The 18,564-nt window shown below is 41.3% G+C and overlaps 2 protein-coding genes across 2 annotated transcripts in view; both read right to left on the bottom strand.

Moving 5' to 3' along the window:
* The window catches only part of htra3a (HtrA serine peptidase 3a), a 4,464-nt gene extending 1,892 nt beyond the window's left edge, over positions 1–2,572 (bottom strand). Inside the window, exons 1-4 of the mRNA XM_062427699.1 lie at positions 2,155–2,572; positions 1,311–1,416; positions 649–871; positions 47–241 (exon numbers count right to left, since the gene is read on the bottom strand). Of these exons, the coding sequence (XP_062283683.1) occupies positions 47–241; positions 649–871; positions 1,311–1,416; positions 2,155–2,572 (942 nt within the window). The remainder of the gene's footprint in view (positions 1–46; positions 242–648; positions 872–1,310; positions 1,417–2,154) is intronic.
* A 3,230-nt stretch (positions 2,573–5,802) lies between these two features.
* pi4k2b (phosphatidylinositol 4-kinase type 2 beta) lies at positions 5,803–17,846 on the bottom strand. The gene is made up of 11 exons (XM_062427688.1): positions 17,310–17,846; positions 12,771–12,922; positions 12,230–12,310; positions 11,830–11,949; positions 11,487–11,618; positions 10,183–10,336; positions 9,065–9,126; positions 8,540–8,642; positions 7,931–8,064; positions 7,772–7,831; positions 5,803–7,182 (listed from the first exon to the last, which is right to left on the bottom strand). The coding sequence occupies exons 1-11, from the start codon at positions 17,662–17,664 to the stop codon at positions 7,009–7,011; spliced, it is 1,527 nt and encodes a 508-aa protein (XP_062283672.1). The 5' UTR covers positions 17,665–17,846; the 3' UTR covers positions 5,803–7,008.
* Between the last annotated feature and the right edge of the window lie 718 nt (positions 17,847–18,564).

Raw genomic sequence — 18,564 nt, 5'->3', positions numbered from 1 at the left:
GTGTGTGTGTGTGTGTGTGTGTGTTTGTGTGTGTGTTTGAGCTCACGTTAATAATAGCATCAGTCTGGATGTAGTCCATGTCTGAGTCCATGATGCCGAGCTCCTTGCCGTCTCTCTGGGCGGTGCTGACGATGCCGGTGGTGACAGTGTTCTGCAGAGCGAAGGGGCTGCCAATCGCCACCACAAACTCCCCTGGCCTCAGATCAGCTGACTGGGCCAGAGTCAGCACAGGAAGCTTCTTCTGCTCCGATATGAACACACATACATACAGTCTGAATTATCAACAACACACGCATGAGGTAACACAGACATGCAGAGAAAAAAAATAGGCTACAAATGATGAATGACCTCTGAAGAGAGGCAGACAGAGAGAAAACCAAGAAGACTTTAAAGCTTACAGAACCGTCCAAGTATTTGAGATATGAGTGCGAGAATACACACATCAGTGCTGTGTCTGTGAGTCACAGAGCTGGTGTTTATAAAAGTATTCCAGCCAGCTCTCTGAACGTCTTGCAAAACTGTGTCAGACCTCTGCAGAGCCACCGGTGCAGTGTGCTGATCTTATATCTGATTCTTGCCGTCAGTGTGATTTTTTTAGGCTCTTGACTTGAGGTTGTAAATGAGTCTGTGTGAAGTGTGTATGTTTACCTGAGGATTGACTTTGATAGTGGCGATGTCTGCCTTCTTGTCTATATTTCTGAGCATGGCCTCGTACGCGTTGCCGTCGTGGAGCTGAACACGCAGCTGGGGCCTCCCTGTCACCGCGGCAGCTGTGGTCACCACGTGAGCGTTTGTCACAATCACACCTGAGTGGGTCACGATGAAACCAGAGCCGCTGGAGAGACGCACGCGACGACCATACAGAGGATGTCTGGAGACAGAGAGAAGCAGACTAGTACTGAGGGAGAAGAAAAATAATAAAATTGTATCTCAGAGCAACTTTATACTCTAACAGCACAAGTTTTGACTTGAAAGTCAACACCCTAGTTGGGAAAAAAGAAGCAGCAGGTTGCTGGGTGCAGCTTGTATTAGTAGAAGTTGTTTAAAGTTCCCATTCATCATCTCATGTGCACTAAGAAGATTTTCCACATTCTTCATTTAAATCTACAGTGAAATTACAAGTGAGAGGGAGGAGAGACACATTTCTCTGATGTACTCTTTGATATATTCTGCAAAGACAGATTTGTCTTTTACACAACTATTCCTCAAGCTGTAAATTGTCCCAGATACACTGTACACACACACACACACACACACACACACACACACACACACACACACACACACAGAAACACACACACATGCCGCACCTTACGAACAGCTCAATGTGGACGACAGCAGGGGCTATTTTCTCCACTGCGTCAGCGATGAAGTTGAACTTGTAGCGAGGGCTGCTGGGATGGACCAGGGTACGACCTGTACTGACATGAAGAAGCCACTGCGTTAACATATACACACACTATATAACATACAAACATAAAATAAACTTTTCTTTTTTGTACTGGATCTTTAATGCAATGTAATCTATTCTTTACATCCTTCAACTTAAACATAATATACATATAACATAAATATTATTTCAAGATTGGGATTTTTTTTAAAAGCTCATACTCAAGATGATTGTCTAACTGTTAAATTTGGCTTTGTTTTTTTGTTTTATTTTTAGCAAAGTACTGCAAAAGCTAATTCAACTGCAAGTATGTCATTATAATAAATACAGATCTGAGCAGTCATTCTATTGTATGAGGTGACTTTAAAACATTAGAAGAAGTGTTTTTTCTCACTTTCCACTCCTAATTGTCAATTATTTGATTTGATTTGATTTTAATTTCACATGTATGTTGCACAAATCTCAAAACAGAACAATAATTTAAGCAAGAACCATTAGCTGTCATTGTGTTTTTCTGGCACTGTACATTTACACATTTTTATAGTTTTTTTTACATAGGCTATATAAATAGTTAAATATACAGTTTCAGACCAACCAGACACATTTCAAGTGCGTTTAGAGATTTTGGAGTGATTTATATGATCATACATTTTACTCACACACAACCCTTAAATAACAAAAGACAACTTGTGGGCCTAAAAGCTAACATTGAGTAAAAACACATGTCTGTTTCCCTCTGAGCATTCAGTCAGCCCTACCTGTGCCTGAAGGTGAACAGGGTCCTTTGTGCGCTTGGCTAACTGCGGGTCTCCCCTTCTGCAGAGCTTTACGGTTGACTGCTCTCATTTTACACACATTACCATACGTTATCCCGTCGCTTCCACATACTTCATGCTCCATCTTGCACCGGCAGAACCCCCTGGAGTCTCGCCGCCTCCCCGCGGTGAGCAGCTTGCACTCCAAGCCTTCCCCGCAGGGCAAGTCATTTTTGCGGCCACAGGGGTCTCCCTCACTTGGTGAACACATCAGGCAGCAGTTACACCGGTCTGGGACGTACCCGGAGAGACAGCTGGGGCTTGGACACAAGATCACGTCGCAGCGGGAGGCGCACCTGTCAGAGCGCACGGCTGCGGTCAAGTCGTGCGCAAAAAAAAAGGCCGCTGCGAGTAAAAGTAAGTGCATTGTCATAAATATCGACAGCACCAGAAGTCTCGGATAAATGTGATTTATACCTTATATTAAATGTTTTCTTTCCAAACTTCCAACAGCCAGACCCTAAATAATAAATAGAAATAAATATAGTCTCCACTGCGCTTCTTTACTGCGCAGATCTGCTGCTGGATTTAAAAAAGAAGAAGATTACAACTACATGAAACTAGTTGCTAAAGTCTGTATCAATGTAAGAGTCATCATCAGAGTCATCAGTGCCTGCAGATTTGCAGACTGCCTTGTGACTGAACTGACTGAACCAAGAGCCTGAAGCGCACTGTGGAGCGACTCAAGCTGCTGTGATAAAGCGCGCCATCTAGTGGGGGAAAATATACACGTTCATACAAATATAGCAGACACAGGCCTGTGTTTCCTTCATGACATGAAGTTACCGAAACCGCCCAGTTTCATTGTACAAGACTGTACAACTTTTGATTTCAGCCACTGCCAGTGTGTTTTATCGTGTGAGATCTTAAAAAATATGTATGAATTTAATGAATGTTTAACTTTGTTCAGCCGTTTTTTTCCTCAGAGGCTCGGTGGAGGTTATATAAGTTAACAGCAGGAGCATTAACAGAAAATTAATCAACATCTGTAAAAAGTGTTATTTCCCCCCTTTTAACATGGATTTTCTCACATGAACTCAAATTCACTTATTCAAATTCTCCACAAGGGGAGCAGTTCAGTCATTTCCAGAGTGATTAAACATGCACCACTTAAATTAGAGGGTCTCTGCAGTTTGCCTGTAGATGTATGATAGATAGACCATTGAACGACTGATGTACACACATCTACAGAGAAAAGATAACGATGCATTATTTTTTCAATTTTAATATGCTACCTGCACACAGTGAGTGTTATAGCTGCATTTTAAAAGCCAGTGTTTTTGTGTGCATTTTGAGGGATTTTCTTTAACTTCATATATTTCCCTTGTACCATCTGTTAGCCTAAAAAGGAGGTTAAAAATGTAGTATTACTGTGTTTACATTCTGTTTGTGATTGTAAAATGTAAAATGTATGAAGGAACTGTAAGTATGGGATTAAATTGCTCCAAAAAAACAAAACAATTTCAATAATAAAGTCAAATATATAACATCAAAGAAAAACTCAATTAATGCATATATGTTAAAGCAAATATGACAAATAATGTTCAAATAATCAAATAAATGAAAGAATTTGCAACAAACTGGCCTTTTACAACAAAGGCCAACAAACCTGTAAAACCTGTTTCACTCTTCAGACATATTCACATTGAAGACTTTCTATGTTTCTGAACCAGACACAAAATATACTCCAGTTTTATTGATGTAAAGAAGCAGTGTGCAGCATCAGTGTCCTGTATTTATATACTGTACCTTTATGTTTGGCCCATGAGCAGCATGAGGTCAGTTTTCCACATGGGGGCAGTGTAAGGCAACCTCCTGCTGACACCTCATACTGATGATATTGCAACACCGTCACATGTTATCGCCTCTCCAGATGTGCTCTATCAGCGTGTGTGTGTGTGTGTGTGTGTGGGGGGGGGGGGGCACAACCTTTATCTATGTGTGTATGTGTGGCTGTGACACTTTGCTTCAGTCATGCCTGGGGAGGAGCACACTGTAGAGGAAGTATGTGGGTGTGCGTTTTGTGCACGTGTTTCTTTTGCAGATGCATGTAGAGATGCTTTAATGAGGGCAACAGTAAATTATGCACGTGTTTGTGTGCACATGACAACCTATGCTCACCAATGCCTTAATTTAAAATGCTGTGAGTCTAACAACCATTATAAACTGGCAGTATATTGATCTTACCTTTGCTATTTAGGTAGATATCTATGATGTCTGTGTGACTCAAAGAACAGGCAGCAGTATGTTAGAGCTGGTCTAGTGGGTGCACACGCTTGACTTATTTCCTGTGTTGGCTGTATTATTTTTGTTTCCTACCATCAAATAAGAGATTTGCAGCAACGTGCAATGGTTTTAGCCAGTTTAGATGTTTCTTATCCTTAATGCCATGCCATCTGGGAGGCATCTGATTGGTCCCAAATTCATTCTGCAGCAGGACAACCACCTAAAACATGCTGCCGGGGCCTGTCAACAGATGGTATGGCCTCCACAGAGCCCTGATTTCAACATGATGGTGGAAGGCTGTGAGTACATAAAGACACAGAAGCAACCGAGACATCTAAATAACCACAGAACTGTGGCAACTTCTCCAAGATGCAAGAACAACTGACCTGCCCAGTAGCTGTACAAAGAAGAACTGCTGCTGATTTAAAGGCAACACATGGCCACACTAAATACTGATTTCATTTAGGTTTTCTCTGAACTTTGTATGAGGTGAATTGATCAATAAAAAGCATATAGACAGCTAAAGGCTGTCTATATGAGGTATACTGTATGTGTCTGATTGCAGTGTGGACAACTTAACCTGTCAAATCTCTGTGATGTTTTTTATTAAATATAATGTACAGGTTACATGTGTTTAATGTGTTTTTTTGTATGTTTATGATGAGTTCAGACAGTGGATACTGTTTACGCCCTCCTTAAACAGACTGTTTGTCTTTGTTTTAGCTCTTAGTCGCTAAAGTCATTCCAGTTTGTTCTTGGCTGAACTACCCTCAGTCAGGGACAGTGTGACAGACAATTTAAGTTCTACAAATAACAGAGTGTTTTATTGATATCGCCATGACAACAATTTATGATGAATCATGGAGACTGAGTAGGCGTATCCTCTAAATTGCTGATTTTGTTTGTATAGGAAGTCAAGCAGAAAATGACCGAACCTCAGGGTACAACCGTCTTTAGTAGATTATACCAGAGAAGACCCATAATGCTGTTTTGGCCTGTTGTTTTCTTATTATGTTCTTAGATCATTGTTAGTATGTGAAAGCCTCATTTCTCAGATGTGTTGTATAGAAATATTCCAATTTTAGTTTTTTTTTTTTTTTTTTTACCACAACACACAAAGCTTGCTCATTCTTTCAACAGTTATTAATAGCTGACTTTGGTTTGAGGTTACACAGTTTTCCTGGAAACAGTTAATCATTAGGTCTCCATGTTTAAAGGTACTGCCACAAGTGTGAGGAAACAGTCTCACCCATGTCAACTGAGCTCTGCTGTACTGTTGGATGACTTTTACTTTAGGTACAATACACTGTGTGCTATCAACACTGCTTTTTCTGTGAGCCTGTAAAAAAAACACTGAACAAACACAAAGAATCCAATTTCCCAATTTTTATTTTTCATCTGTTACATACAATATACAACTCTTCTCATACAATCATTGAGTTGGAATAAAAATTTCAAGATGCATACATAAGAAAACACAACGGCATCGAGCAAGTGTGAAATATCGTCGTCAAGTTTGATTTTCCTCCTCATGTGTCGTAAAGGGGAGGGGCGAGGTGCCACCCCCGTGCCACGAGGTTCAAAGAGAAAGCTGCTTGCCAGCAATTAAATACATGTCAAACAACAAATACATTCATCGTTACGAGAAAATTCTATTTTTGACAGCATTCGCTCGTATTGAAATGTTTAGGAGCAAGAATCTGTGTAGAAACGGTAAACGGATTACATTCAAGCAATGTGTTTAATCCTAGTCCTCCTCCTCCGGTGAAGAGTTTTAAATTCAAGTTTCAACAATATTCTTCTCTTGAGGCTTTTCAATATTCCTTTTGCAGACAGATTTTGGCAGTAGTGAGAATTGAAGACACTGGGTTTGTGTTTGTTCAACAGATATGCTTCTGAAAACTAACACTGGGTTTAAAGAGCAGTTTCTCCCAGTTATGAGGAACTAGTCAAACACTTCCAGCAGTGCAAGTGCACATTTATATTTCAATAAGTAATCCTACAAGGCAAAGCGAATAGTATTTAGACTTTATCCCAAAGAAGGAGCAATGTTGCCCAAGAAAAAAAACATTTCCGGAGAGAAATCCCAAACACCACTGGACCACAGATCTGGTAATTTGTGGTTTGCAAGTGCTTGTTCTTTGGCCATTAGCCCCACTAAGAGACCTTGTAAGAGCCTTCAGTAGGTACTTTGGGTGGGTAAAAAAATTCTTTCTGCATTCTAACAATAAACAAAACCCACCTCTGTGGAAAAGCTGATTATCCAATCAAGTTGCCATGGTAACCACAAACAGCCCCCTCTGTCTCTAGGAGACACTGGAATGCCGATCTCGCCAGCTCGCATACTTCTCTGCGAACTCTTTACAAAATGAGGCCCAATTTCTTCAGGAAACATTCTTCATCTTACTTTCTATCATCCAAGTCTTCCTCTTGACAAATACAAGCAATTTCCAGTGTGACATTCTGTTTTTTTTTTTTTATCCCTCATTTCCACTCTTCCTCACTTCCTGGCTTCAGGACAAAAAGGAAACCGTTTCTGAAGTCTCTCCTCAGCTCCCCTTCATAATTGTTCTCTGACTACCAAGAGGAGAAAAAGGGCCGCTTGCAGTGGAAGGTTTGCGTAAAGGCGTTGCCCAGCGTGACCACGCGTCCCTGCCCACCTGAGCGGCTACGTTCCACCACCACCCGAGGCATCTGCACCAACTGGATGGGACTCTTCCCATCCTTGAGTGCCTGGGTCAGGTTCAACACCTGGGGACAAACAGGATTCATGCATGAGACACAGAAACCGTGCAGTGCAAAAGAGAAGTAAGATAACGGTTGCAGTTTCAAGTATTGGTTGCATTTAAGTTTATGGGAAGATTTGTGTTTAACTCTTAGAACTTCAGCAGATGTTGGAAATATTGTGTATCACTCCTAAGGGACTTGAAAACTGTATACACACACAGACATAGAAAACTGGATCATTATGCAGATCAGTTTTATATGCTTTAATGCATTCAGTGTTCATTTACAATCAAACTGCTAGAAGCATTTTACATTACTACTTAATGTGCCCACTAAGCCCAACATAAAGAATGAACAAGGCGTAAGACACTGGCTGAAGAAAGAGTGGACAAAAAGTAAACGCAAGCAGGTTTAGAGGTGAGGCGCAGGATAGACACACAAGAAAAGTGATGCAGAGAGCGAGAGAGCGCGAGAGAGCGAGAGAGAGAGCATGTAAAAGGAAAGAGTCAGAAAGAACTGAACAGGACATAGAAGAGAAAGAGATAATGCAGAAAAACTGACTGAAACAACAAAGTCCAAACATTCACTTTAGAAGAACAATAGGAAAACTCACTTGTCCCCTCATGACAGACATCTGTCTCTCAAACATGGTTTTGTCAAATCCTTTATCCGTCTAAAAAGACAGAAAATGTTACTAATTCACTACTTTGCGGCCTGTATTATTACAATTTTTATTTTCTATAAAGAAACAGTTTCTGAGGTTGACATGTACCTTAAACATCTCATACAGGTCCTCACAGAGGTCCTGGACAAAGTTCATGTCAGAGAGACGGGACAACACTAGGTCTCTGGTCTCCTGGGAGAAGGCCACCTTAGCCTGGGGAAGCCATGCCCAGTGGAACGGATCTGAAGGAAGGAGGCAGCACAACAGTGCAGTTGGTCATAAGCTCTCACAACACACTGTCGGACAATAAGAGTAGTGGCCTTTGTCTACTGCTACAGTCCACACACATCTGGTTATACAATGTTGTGTCTATGCTGTTTTGTTTTGGAAATATATGAATAAATAAATATGAAGCTATAGCCAGCAGCCACTTAGCTTAGCATAACATTATGAATGGAAACAGCTAGCCAGGCTCTGTTCAAAAGGTACGAGAATCTGTCCACCAACACTTCTAAAGCTAAATAATTAACATGTAACATCTCTCTCTTGTGTAAGTCATACAAGAAAAAAAAAACTAAATAAATACAGCCACATGTGCTCCAGGATTAAAATAAATAACCACTGTTTACACCATGATGACAGACAAGGCGGTGACAGAGACAGTCTGTAGCAAAAACAGCAGACGAAAGATCTTGGGATGGAAAGAGACAAACATACAGGCTCTCCATTCATCAGGGTGTTTAAAGGGGAAGGCCAGGCCGTTGTCGATGGCTGCGATCTTGGTGCAGGATTCCGGACTGTTCTCTGGCCACTCTGCATCCTACAGTGAGAGGAAAGAGAGGATCAGAGAGAAGCCACCGCAGATAACTGACTGAATGATTAATGACCAAAGACCCCGCTAGTTATTGATCACTGCCCAAAAGGATGAGTAATTGGGGCAGATAGATGACAAGCTTTGCTCATTTATCAATACGTGGCAAATAATGATTGATGATAGATAGTCTGAGAGTATTCTGGCAGCAAGGTCAGAGGGGCACTGGATTGTTCCAGACCTATAGTATCCAAGCCATTGTGTGTCTGTGTTGGCCTCTGTGTGTCATGCATTTTGAATGAGGGAGGGAGATATTCAAAATCATCCTGACTGCAGATCTGGGCTAACATGGGCCGTGTCCGAAGATGAAAATGTAACTGCACTCCGGCAACTACTTGCTTTATGATTACTACCTATTGATTTAACCTCACCTTTTCTCCTTCTCCCTCTCCCGGCTTCTCATACTTGATCAACCAGTTGTCGTTCCCTCGATCTAAGGAGGAGGACAAAGAAGAAATGGAAATGAAGTGTTTGTAACATAAGATAATCCTTTATTAGTCCAACGATGGGGACATTTTCAGTGTTACAGCAGCAAGGTGGGTAGCAAAAATAGAAAGAGCGTCAAAACTACAATAAATAATAAGTAAGTAAACAAGCAATAAGAACAATCTGAAATAAAAAAGTAACATTATATCCAGAGATATACATGGGTCAGTGATGTTTTTTTTACTGTTGATGTAGTTTAGTCAAATTTAAAGGGGTTAAAATTTGAAAATAAACATATGAATAACTTGCACACATTTTTTTGTGGAGCCAGCATAAAGTGTTTGCTTTCCATTTTGAGAGAATATATTAGAGGATTATGGCAAAAATGTCTAACTGGTGTAAGTATAAACATTTTTCACCAAATAATTCAACTTGCTTAAAAATGCTAAATTATCAATAAAACACCCTATCAAATAGTTTGACATGATCTTACATTATAACTTTTTATATTAAATAAAGGTAATGGAATACAATTGTTCTAAATATTATATTTAATCTGGGGAATCATGTAAATCAGGAACCATTTACATTTTTTTAAATGAAGTAATTATTTGTATAAGTGCACTTACTGTAAATACACTGTAGGTGGATAAAATATTTCATATTTATCATTATTTTGTGGTTACACCATTTGACATTTTCAGGAGCATTCAGTCTTACTTTTTGTTTTTAAAAAATGGAGCAAATCTCATTTCAAATGACTTAAAACCAACAAAATTACAAAATGTACATTTTAACAAACCTGGTGCTGCTTTTAAGAATTTCTAAAAATATATTTTTGAATTGTTCATCTTGCCAACCCCCTTTTGTCACTGACTCTTGTATATATGTAGATACATAGGTGTGGAGGGAGAATACAATCCGACAGCAATCAGATTTATTGGCCATCATGACAAGCGTGAATTTAACTCAACATGCTCTCGTACTTGTGGAAAAGCCAACTGCAAACATTCTGGGTTGAGTTCAGTAAACACTATTAAATGCCAGCAGACACACCCCTCACCTGTGTTTCTGATGACATAGTCCAGCACCACCAGCCTCTCAAACTGCGACTGCAGCTGCTTCCTGATGTTCTCGGGCAGAGGTTCCGCCTCGAAGCGCCGCAGCCAGTGGTCGGCTTCACGGTAACCCTCCACAAACAGCTGAAACGAGCCCACCTGCGAAGATACATTACACACACTTAAACCACCACCACTGTACTTGCAGCATTGAATGTAATGCAAAATTAATTTGATTGCATTGGTCATGTTGCGGTGTGGCGTGATTATGCAATATGTGAAATTTGGATGTTGAGGGGCTAAAAATGTCAGCGGTGTCTGACAGATGAAATAAGAAACCACTTCCTCAAAACAAATTTGGCAACAACGTTTTCACAACACATACTGTAAGATCTGCAAAGCTAGAGAACATCATGAAGTCTGTCTCAGATGACAGATAGAGAGCAGCACCCTAAGCTGTTCTCTATGTTTTTGATTGGCACTAGATAGGGGGAAGATTTAAGAATATCCGTTCGCCGTTTGAAAGATCCTGAAATAAAGAACACAATTTAAAGCAGAGATGACATTTATTCTTCCTCTATCCTATTTATTTGACTGAATCTGTCTTTTCAGGCAACAGCGTGAAATGATTCCTTTTACCGTCCACTGCCAGAGGCTGCAGGAGATATTCTGAGGACTGCTTTCACAAAGATAATGTTAAAAAAGCACCCCATGCACAGAGAAAATACAGCATTGCTAAAGACATTCTCCTCATAGTTATTAAAAAAACATGGTATTTTCCTTATCACACCATTTGTAAGGCCCTCTGAATAACAGCCCTTCTAAATCATACAATAACATTAACTTAAGCTCCTTTTACACAGTCTGTTCAATGCCCCTTTATTCAGCCTTGGTGTTCTGTACAAAAAGGTGCGGACACGGAGCGCTCCTCCAATAAGCCGGTTACAGAGTTAGTCACAGAGCCGGATCGATGTCTGTGTAAAAGGGACAGGGAGCAGACGCTGTTGTCTTCCATGTCACGTGTCTGAATCCAGAACGTCAGAATGATATATAAAAGAAAACGTGGGACGACTTTGTTTGCTTGAGTGGTAAAGAACAAAAGGGTGGATATAATACAGGATCTCTGTATAAAAAGAGCCTTCAGATAAAAGCCAAAGGATATACCTGACTAGAATGAAACAACACGAGATAAGAGTTACGACAGGAAAATATAATGACAAAAAAACCTGTGTAATTTGAAAGTCAATGATCATAATAAAATGTGTGTATACAAAAAGATGAAAAGCTTATGACATTAGGTCAGTGTTACCTTGGGTGGTAGGCCCACTCTGTGGAATCGTCGTCCCACTTTGGGGACTTTTTCTAAGGCGTACTTCTTCCCCCTGGATTTGGCTCTGTCGATGGCGCTGTAGTGGAATGTCTCACTGGCCAAAAACACCACCTGATAGAGAAGGATCAGTTCACAACCGGTGACCACAGTGCAACAACTTACCATACAGTACCATACCATACCATACCATACCATACCATACCATACCATTCACTGAATATTCGATTTGACTACATTTACATCAAGTTTAGACATCAGTTTCAGCTACAGACTGATTTAAAGTAGGAACTTAGGAACTTTGCACTTTAATCACGCGTATCACCTTGGTTTTTGGCACCACTCCCAGGCCGAGCTTGGTATCAACCAGTGAGGCGGCGGCCTCCGAGAGGTAACCCTGGTTAGGCAACAAGCAGCCTCGACCGAAACAACACGGACAGCAGAGCTAATGAGAGACACGAGGACATGCAGAGGTTAGGAGACTTGTTGCGCAGTGTTGCCATATCATCTTATATATTGCTTCAGTCTGTTTAGACCAGGCATGTCCAAACTATTCTGTAAAGGGCCGTGTGATCAATTGTCTGAAGACTGAGATCAGCTGATTAAATGAGTCAAGCCTTGTGTGCTCTTGCCTGGTTGGAATGAAAACCTGCAGCCACGTAGCCCTTTATGGAATAGTTTGGACACCTCTGGTTTAGACCAATTAAACATGCGACACAGTGTACCTTGTGAAAGTATTTGGTCCATTTTGGGTTCAGGTGACCGTAAGGCTCCTCTGACTTTGGCTTGAAAACACCAATGATTTTCTGTGGATGGAAAAGAGAATGATAAGAGTGCCTAAAATGCATTTCAACATTCACGTGGCACATGGCAGACAACAGAAAAACACAGCAGACATTGACAAAGAACAGAACTAGCACTTTTTTATTTTATTTCATGAAACCTTTAAAGAAAGATGACGAGGGAACCACAGGCGAGCAAATATAAAGTTCTAAGCAGCAAACGTAAAGTGACAGATGCTGCTAATGAGCGAGGATCAATATGCTTTCCCTGCTGTGTACATTAAACATGTTAATGTGACGCTAATCATGCATGCTGCCTATCTGTTATTGATGCAATTATCGGCGCTTGAATTATTCAGCAAGCCTCTCCTTTAAATTCTTCCTAACGCCTCACCTCCTCTCAACATTACAGGGAACTTAAAGTATGCAAAATCTTAGTCATTTATTTCAACTTTATTTCCTTCTCATTTGTCAGTCTCCTCACCCCTTTTGGGTCTTTGACAAAGTAGCTCCCGCTGGAACCCTGGGAAATCCTCTCTGGAAAGGCGCCGTTCTCGATAGCTTGTTCAGCCCTTTGGATGATATCTGCAAACTCTGGATCATCGGGGAAATGGTTGAAGTCCCCGCTGTTGGTACCTAGAACAAAAATAGTTTTACATTAATATTCATATTTACATTGCAGGCAATCAAGAGCGCACCGCTGTGAAATAGCAATTGCTTTTTCTTCAAGAGAGGAACCATGACACGGCACCGAAAATGTGCCGTTAAATTAATGTCACGCAGTTAAAATATGTCGGTAATACACTTCTGCGCACCCTCAAAGCCTCCTGACATTCTCAGATCGTCGGTATCGCCGCTAAACAATTATGAGAACAGTCATAACTGAAACATATTGGTAATACTGCTGGCACCTTATCTACTTATTGCATGCTGACACATCAATGGCAAAATGCTAAAAGGATTAGAAATGGTAAAAAGCACATTTTAAGCAGGAAAAAGTATTCAAAAGTGAAAGCAGGAGGTATCTTTTCAAAACCCTACCAGAGTTCATTCCTCACTACTGAATACATCTCAGTGTTCAGTTGTCAACTGAAAGGAAAAACTGAATGTTTTCAAGTATTCACAAGTCATCTAGGTCAAGTAAAAAGAGGATATGTCTCTAATAAAATGTGTAATATCAAATATCAGTACATATAGTACTGTATGTAGAAAATCAACTGAAATTATTATTTTTAAAACATCCAAATATTGTTGATTTCTGTGACTTTGAAGAATCTACAGGTCCATCTTTTCCTTCTCCTATCTCTCCTCTAAATACTCACTTTAATGTGCACAATTTGTGAGGCAAGTGGAGTCATCTATCCATCCTTTCTTTAAACCTCTTGTACTTTTTCCTCATACAGGATCATGGGAGGATGTTCCCAGCACACATTGGATGAGAGGCGGGGTTCAACATGGACTCATCTATTGCACACACACTCACAAACACATTTACGCCCACACACCGTTTCACCAAAATGTCTTTGGACTGTGGGAGGGGGGAAAAAAACATGCAAACTGCACACTGACAGGCTCCAGCTGGTCAGCGGATTTAAACCAGGTGCCTTCTAGCTAGCGAGGCGACAGCTGAGCGACTCCCTATGCCACTTGTCAGAAGACAGCATTTTCTATATTGCCTTCGAAGATCTAGTCGTTCTCCGGGTGTGACTGCGCTCCAATGGATTTGGGGTGCTAATTATTTCTTTGGTGGAGGGCCCTGATCATATGATATGACATGTTCTACCTCCTCCTCGCATAAGGCGGAACAGTCAGCTGACAGCAAGGCTCCATATGTTCTCTATCAGTCACACTGGAGTCACAGTGGGATGTAAGACAGAGATGAAGGGACAAACACAGAGAAGAGAAGAGAGGGAGGGAGGAGTGGACAAAGGGGGGGAGGGCAGTCAATGTGTCATTTGTCAGAGAGATAATGAGAAACAAAGATTGCTTTACTGTTCATTTGCTTGAAGGGGGGGGGGGGGGGGGGTGGAAAGAGAAGCAAATTTTAAAAAAGGGGGAGAAGACAATAAAGGGAATTTACATCACTGACTTTGGATGATTTACAAATGATACTTGGTCATGTGACATACCTTGATTGCTTATATGAGAATATCTTAGCATAGGGCACAGTGTTTAGAGACCAACTCAAAGTGAGGCTTTTATGCAGCAGCCGACCTCTGAAGTTTTGGATGATTTATGCCTGCATTAATACTTCATTTCCATTCACCCAAAAACAACTCCAAACTGTTAGCGCTGACGTCTCTCTCTAAAAGCCTCAAAGTTTGTGTAGGAGGCACACCTCACTAGGGGGAGAATTATAATGAAGTTTGAAGCTAAGGCTGCACTTCTGTTTTGTTGTGTGCTCCACTTGGCGCTCGCATTGCCTAGGTCATCCTAAAAAAAAAAAAAAAAAAAGATGATTTAATTTGTGCCTTACAAGGAGCCTAAAAGTAGAGCGACTGTAATCTGGGGAAACTCGCACCAGCTGGTCAGATCTTTGTGACTCAAGACGAGATTGTCAGGCCTCCAGATGCCTTCGACGTCCATTAACTGACAGCAGTTTCACGGAGAGATTCAAAACTCCTCGAACTTGATTTGGAGCATATGTAATGTGTGATCCCCTGGCTATGTGTCCTCTTATCCAGTAAGCACAGCAAGCCATTTACTGAAGATGTTATTTCCTGAGTAGGCCCCTATGCAGTCCAGATTTTACAGCACACGGTGACACCCCTGAAGCTGGCAGCATTCTTATTACCTCAACACCACCCTGCCATAAAAATGTTTTATTTATAGTGTGGCTATGAAGGTATCTGTGTGGTGGCCTCTAAAAGCAGCTCCATTTGACTTAAATATGGAAATAATATGGTGTTAGCAGAGACCTGCAGAAAGATTGTGATAAAGTCTTGTCTCTTTCTGTGGGTGTTATCTTCATCCTCCAACAAAAGAGATAATTCAGTGTGTTTATTCAGCTATCTCGCATGATGAGGGAGGCATGCTTTCTCTACACTGTACTGTTGATGAAAGTCTGATCGTATCACTGTGTAGTGTGACTGCAGGAGGCTTAAATGTCTCTGTCTCTCTCTCTGTCTCTCTCTCTGTGTGTCTCTCTCTCTCCTCGTCTTTCTTTCCATTATTCTCAACCTGCAGACAGTGTGAGTGAAAGTTAACGCACGTGCATGCTCGCCCTCTCCAAAAAAGAATTCCTTCTTCTTCGTCATCAGCATGCAGAGTACAAGACAACGGGGTGTTTGTGTGTGGCCGTATGCGTGTTTGCATGCTCACAGGCCTTATGCATATTTAATATCTGTCGCTCAGAGGCCTCGGTCAGTTAATGGACCCTGCAGAGCTCTTTCAAAGCAGGGGGGGCTCGGCTCAGTCAGGGCTCCAGAGACCAGCTGACCTGCGGTGCGTGCAGTGTGTGAGATGTCACAACACTGCACTCTGAAAATGACTAATTTCCGAAATTGGCCACACTGAAAAACTACTTTATATTCATGCTATTGCAAGCCCTTAGAATAAATGTGATTGTGCTTATCAATGTATATAAATGGATTTCGTGTAAACTTCAATGAGATACGTGCACACCTGCTTCCTGCTTCCGCTCACAATGGACTCTGCTGAAAGAAGGTTGCGAGCACAAGTGAACCCAAAGCTGAATGCAGGTTAGTGGGTTGGATGCATGTAAATTTTTACCACTGACCTGTTTAACCTCACATAGATTCAGGTAGACTTCAGCTGCCACAATTTGCAATGGAGATTTGCACGTCAGTTTATCTCATACAAAGAGATGCTGTACAGCGCAGTATGTGACCACTACTTCACGATGCACTGACCTGATAAAGAAAAACTGATGTTATTCTACACCTGAACACTATTATCCTAAAAGGGCCAGAGGAAGTGGGATGCTGGCACGTGTGATTTTGGGCTAAGCGCACCTACCTGTGGCCTAGATTTCTGGCCCTGAAAGAACATGGTGGAACAATAGATCCCAACAGAGAAAGAGAGAGAGAAAGAGAGAGACAGACCAATAAAGGTGAATACTGGAGAAGCAAATGCTTTAAAATGGTGTTGCAGGGAATGAGGTGGGCGGTATGAGTGGGAGTAGTGTTAAAATCCAATTAGCAGCTAAGTCAGAATATGTGCCACCTCCATGGTGACTAGATCACCTTGTCTTTGTTCTTCCTTTATCAGTTTTTTGTAGTTTAAAATACATCCGGTTGCTGGGAATATGTGAGAGTGAAAGCAGGTAAGCAATGCAGTAGCAGTAGAAAAGCTGAGGCTATGGTGGCAATATAGAGTCTGTACATACACTGAGAAAAACATATGCTAAATCTGAATTGGCATTAATACAAAAAAAAATCAATCAATTACAAAAGTGTGACTAGTCGTGTTTTACTATGACGGTCACACAGTTAACTGTACTCGTGGCTGGACTTTCATGTAACATTGAGGTCATCATGCCAGCTCATATCGTCCACATGGATGATAACATGCAACTATTGCATCAGATCAGCTGACTGGAAAACAAACACAGGGAGATTACACCTCAACGCAAACAAGCCATCTATAGTGTAACATGGATGTGTGGATAGTTTTAGCTGGCAGCTCAATAAGTTACTGCTTTTAACTTGTCATTATCCATCTTAACCTGTCATCATGCATTTTTTTAACCTGTCATTATCCAATTTGGTGGCCAAAATATAGTCCAGGAACCACCAGAGGCCCCTTGAGGGTGTCCCATTGGGAGCCACATTGAAATAGTTATTTGAGTAATATTCTTGCGAAGGTTTTGACCACGTTGCACTCTGTTATCTCTAATGTTACACATCATCAGTTGCTATCAAACAGCCATGAAACATGTTGTGTAGTCTAGCTCAGGACACATCCTTGTTGAGCATATCCTGACCTGCCCTGTGTATTCATCCGCGCATACTTACTGTAATCAGATCTCGACTTCCTTGATCCAAAAAACAAAACAAATTACCTGGTGAGGCCAAGTTGTCTTTATCTGACGACGAGCTGTGTCTGTTCCGCCTGCTTCGCTTCTCTCGTCCACCCCGCGGAGACGACGAGCTTCCTGCAATGCACGGCAGCAACAGCGCCTCTTCGCCGGAGCCGTCCGTCTCCAGCTCGGTCAAGACGCTTTCACAAGAGTCCGAAATACGAACGGCCGCTCCGGGGTTCGCCGCAAGTCCCAACCCTAGCCCGTTCCTGTCAAATAATACATTTGGAGGGTCCACCGAGCGAAAGTTAGCCTCCGACGGAGGCACCGCTGTGGCTACGGTGTCCAGCTCGGGCTCGCCGGCTTCTGTCTCTGTTGGGTCGCATTCTGACATCATTGTTGCTCAAATTTTAATAATATACCATTAAGTGTACATACGGTTACTGCTTATCCGCTTGGAACTGTCAGTCTTGCATTTTGAAACAGACCCAGTTCTTTACCGAGAGCACATTAACACATAGAAATGATTTGAAAGCAGCTGCTCTCGTTCAGCGACATGTCCACATCATAATCCGTCAAGCTCGTCTGCTTTGCTTCCTATGTAGCTCACTGCGCATGCGCGTGCAGATACGGTACACCGTTGGCTAAAGTTGCCTTCAGGTGCTTCTTGTGAAGTCCGACCTCCCGGAGCTTTTAAAACAGCAGGAAATAAATGTCTAACACTTTTTTTTATTATTAAAAATAAAAGAAATCTTGTTACATCACATTCCCACATTACAAACGTCCAACAGTTACAAGTTAGGCTAAAGCTAATGTCGCCTGTAAACCAAATATTAGCTTTACTATTGGATTTGAAACCAGTTTGGGCTTTTCTATTGCGTTGCCTTCTCGCCTTCTTTTAAGTTTACAGTGTAAACAATGTATGACACGCGATGTAAAGATTATACTTTATAACCTTAGGTAACCACAGTCACCAGGGCTGTTAGTCACACAGAGCTCAGCTGCTGAGAGAGAGCTTCAACATAATTCAACTTTATTCAACAAATTAATGAAATAATCATAAGTACAAAAATTAGCCAAACGTGTATGCAAATGACCACTTCTTTTTCTTAGGTTTTATCAGGAACAATTGAAGGCAGCAGGCAGACTTTGTAATTGAGCTGATGCGGGTTCAATTTAACTGATATGTAGGTCTTTGTTACTCAAACAACACTGGTATACTGTTTTGTTTTTTTGTTTTTTATTTAGATTTGATTAATCTTCACACTCACAAATTTCATACACTCTGCAAAGAAAT

Source organism: Scomber scombrus, chromosome 2 (genome assembly GCF_963691925.1).
Source record: "Scomber scombrus chromosome 2, fScoSco1.1, whole genome shotgun sequence".
Classification (NCBI taxonomy): Eukaryota; Metazoa; Chordata; class Actinopteri; order Scombriformes; family Scombridae; genus Scomber; species Scomber scombrus.
The sequence above is the reverse complement of the archived record's forward strand: the minus strand, read 5'-3'. Positions and strand labels throughout refer to the sequence as shown.

Excerpts from the sequence above, each read along its gene's own strand:
- pi4k2b (XM_062427688.1), bottom strand. The coding sequence starts at position 17,664 with ATGATGTCAGAATGCGACCCAACAGAGACAGAAGCCGGCGAGCCCGAG. Across the intron at positions 12,311-12,770 it reads TTGTCAAAGACCCAAAAGGG|AAAATCATTGGTGTTTTCAA; the intron begins GTGAGGAGACTG and ends TTCCATCCACAG. Across the intron at positions 8,643-9,064 it reads GAGAGGGAGAAGGAGAAAAG|GATGCAGAGTGGCCAGAGAA; the intron begins GTGAGGTTAAAT and ends CTCTCACTGTAG.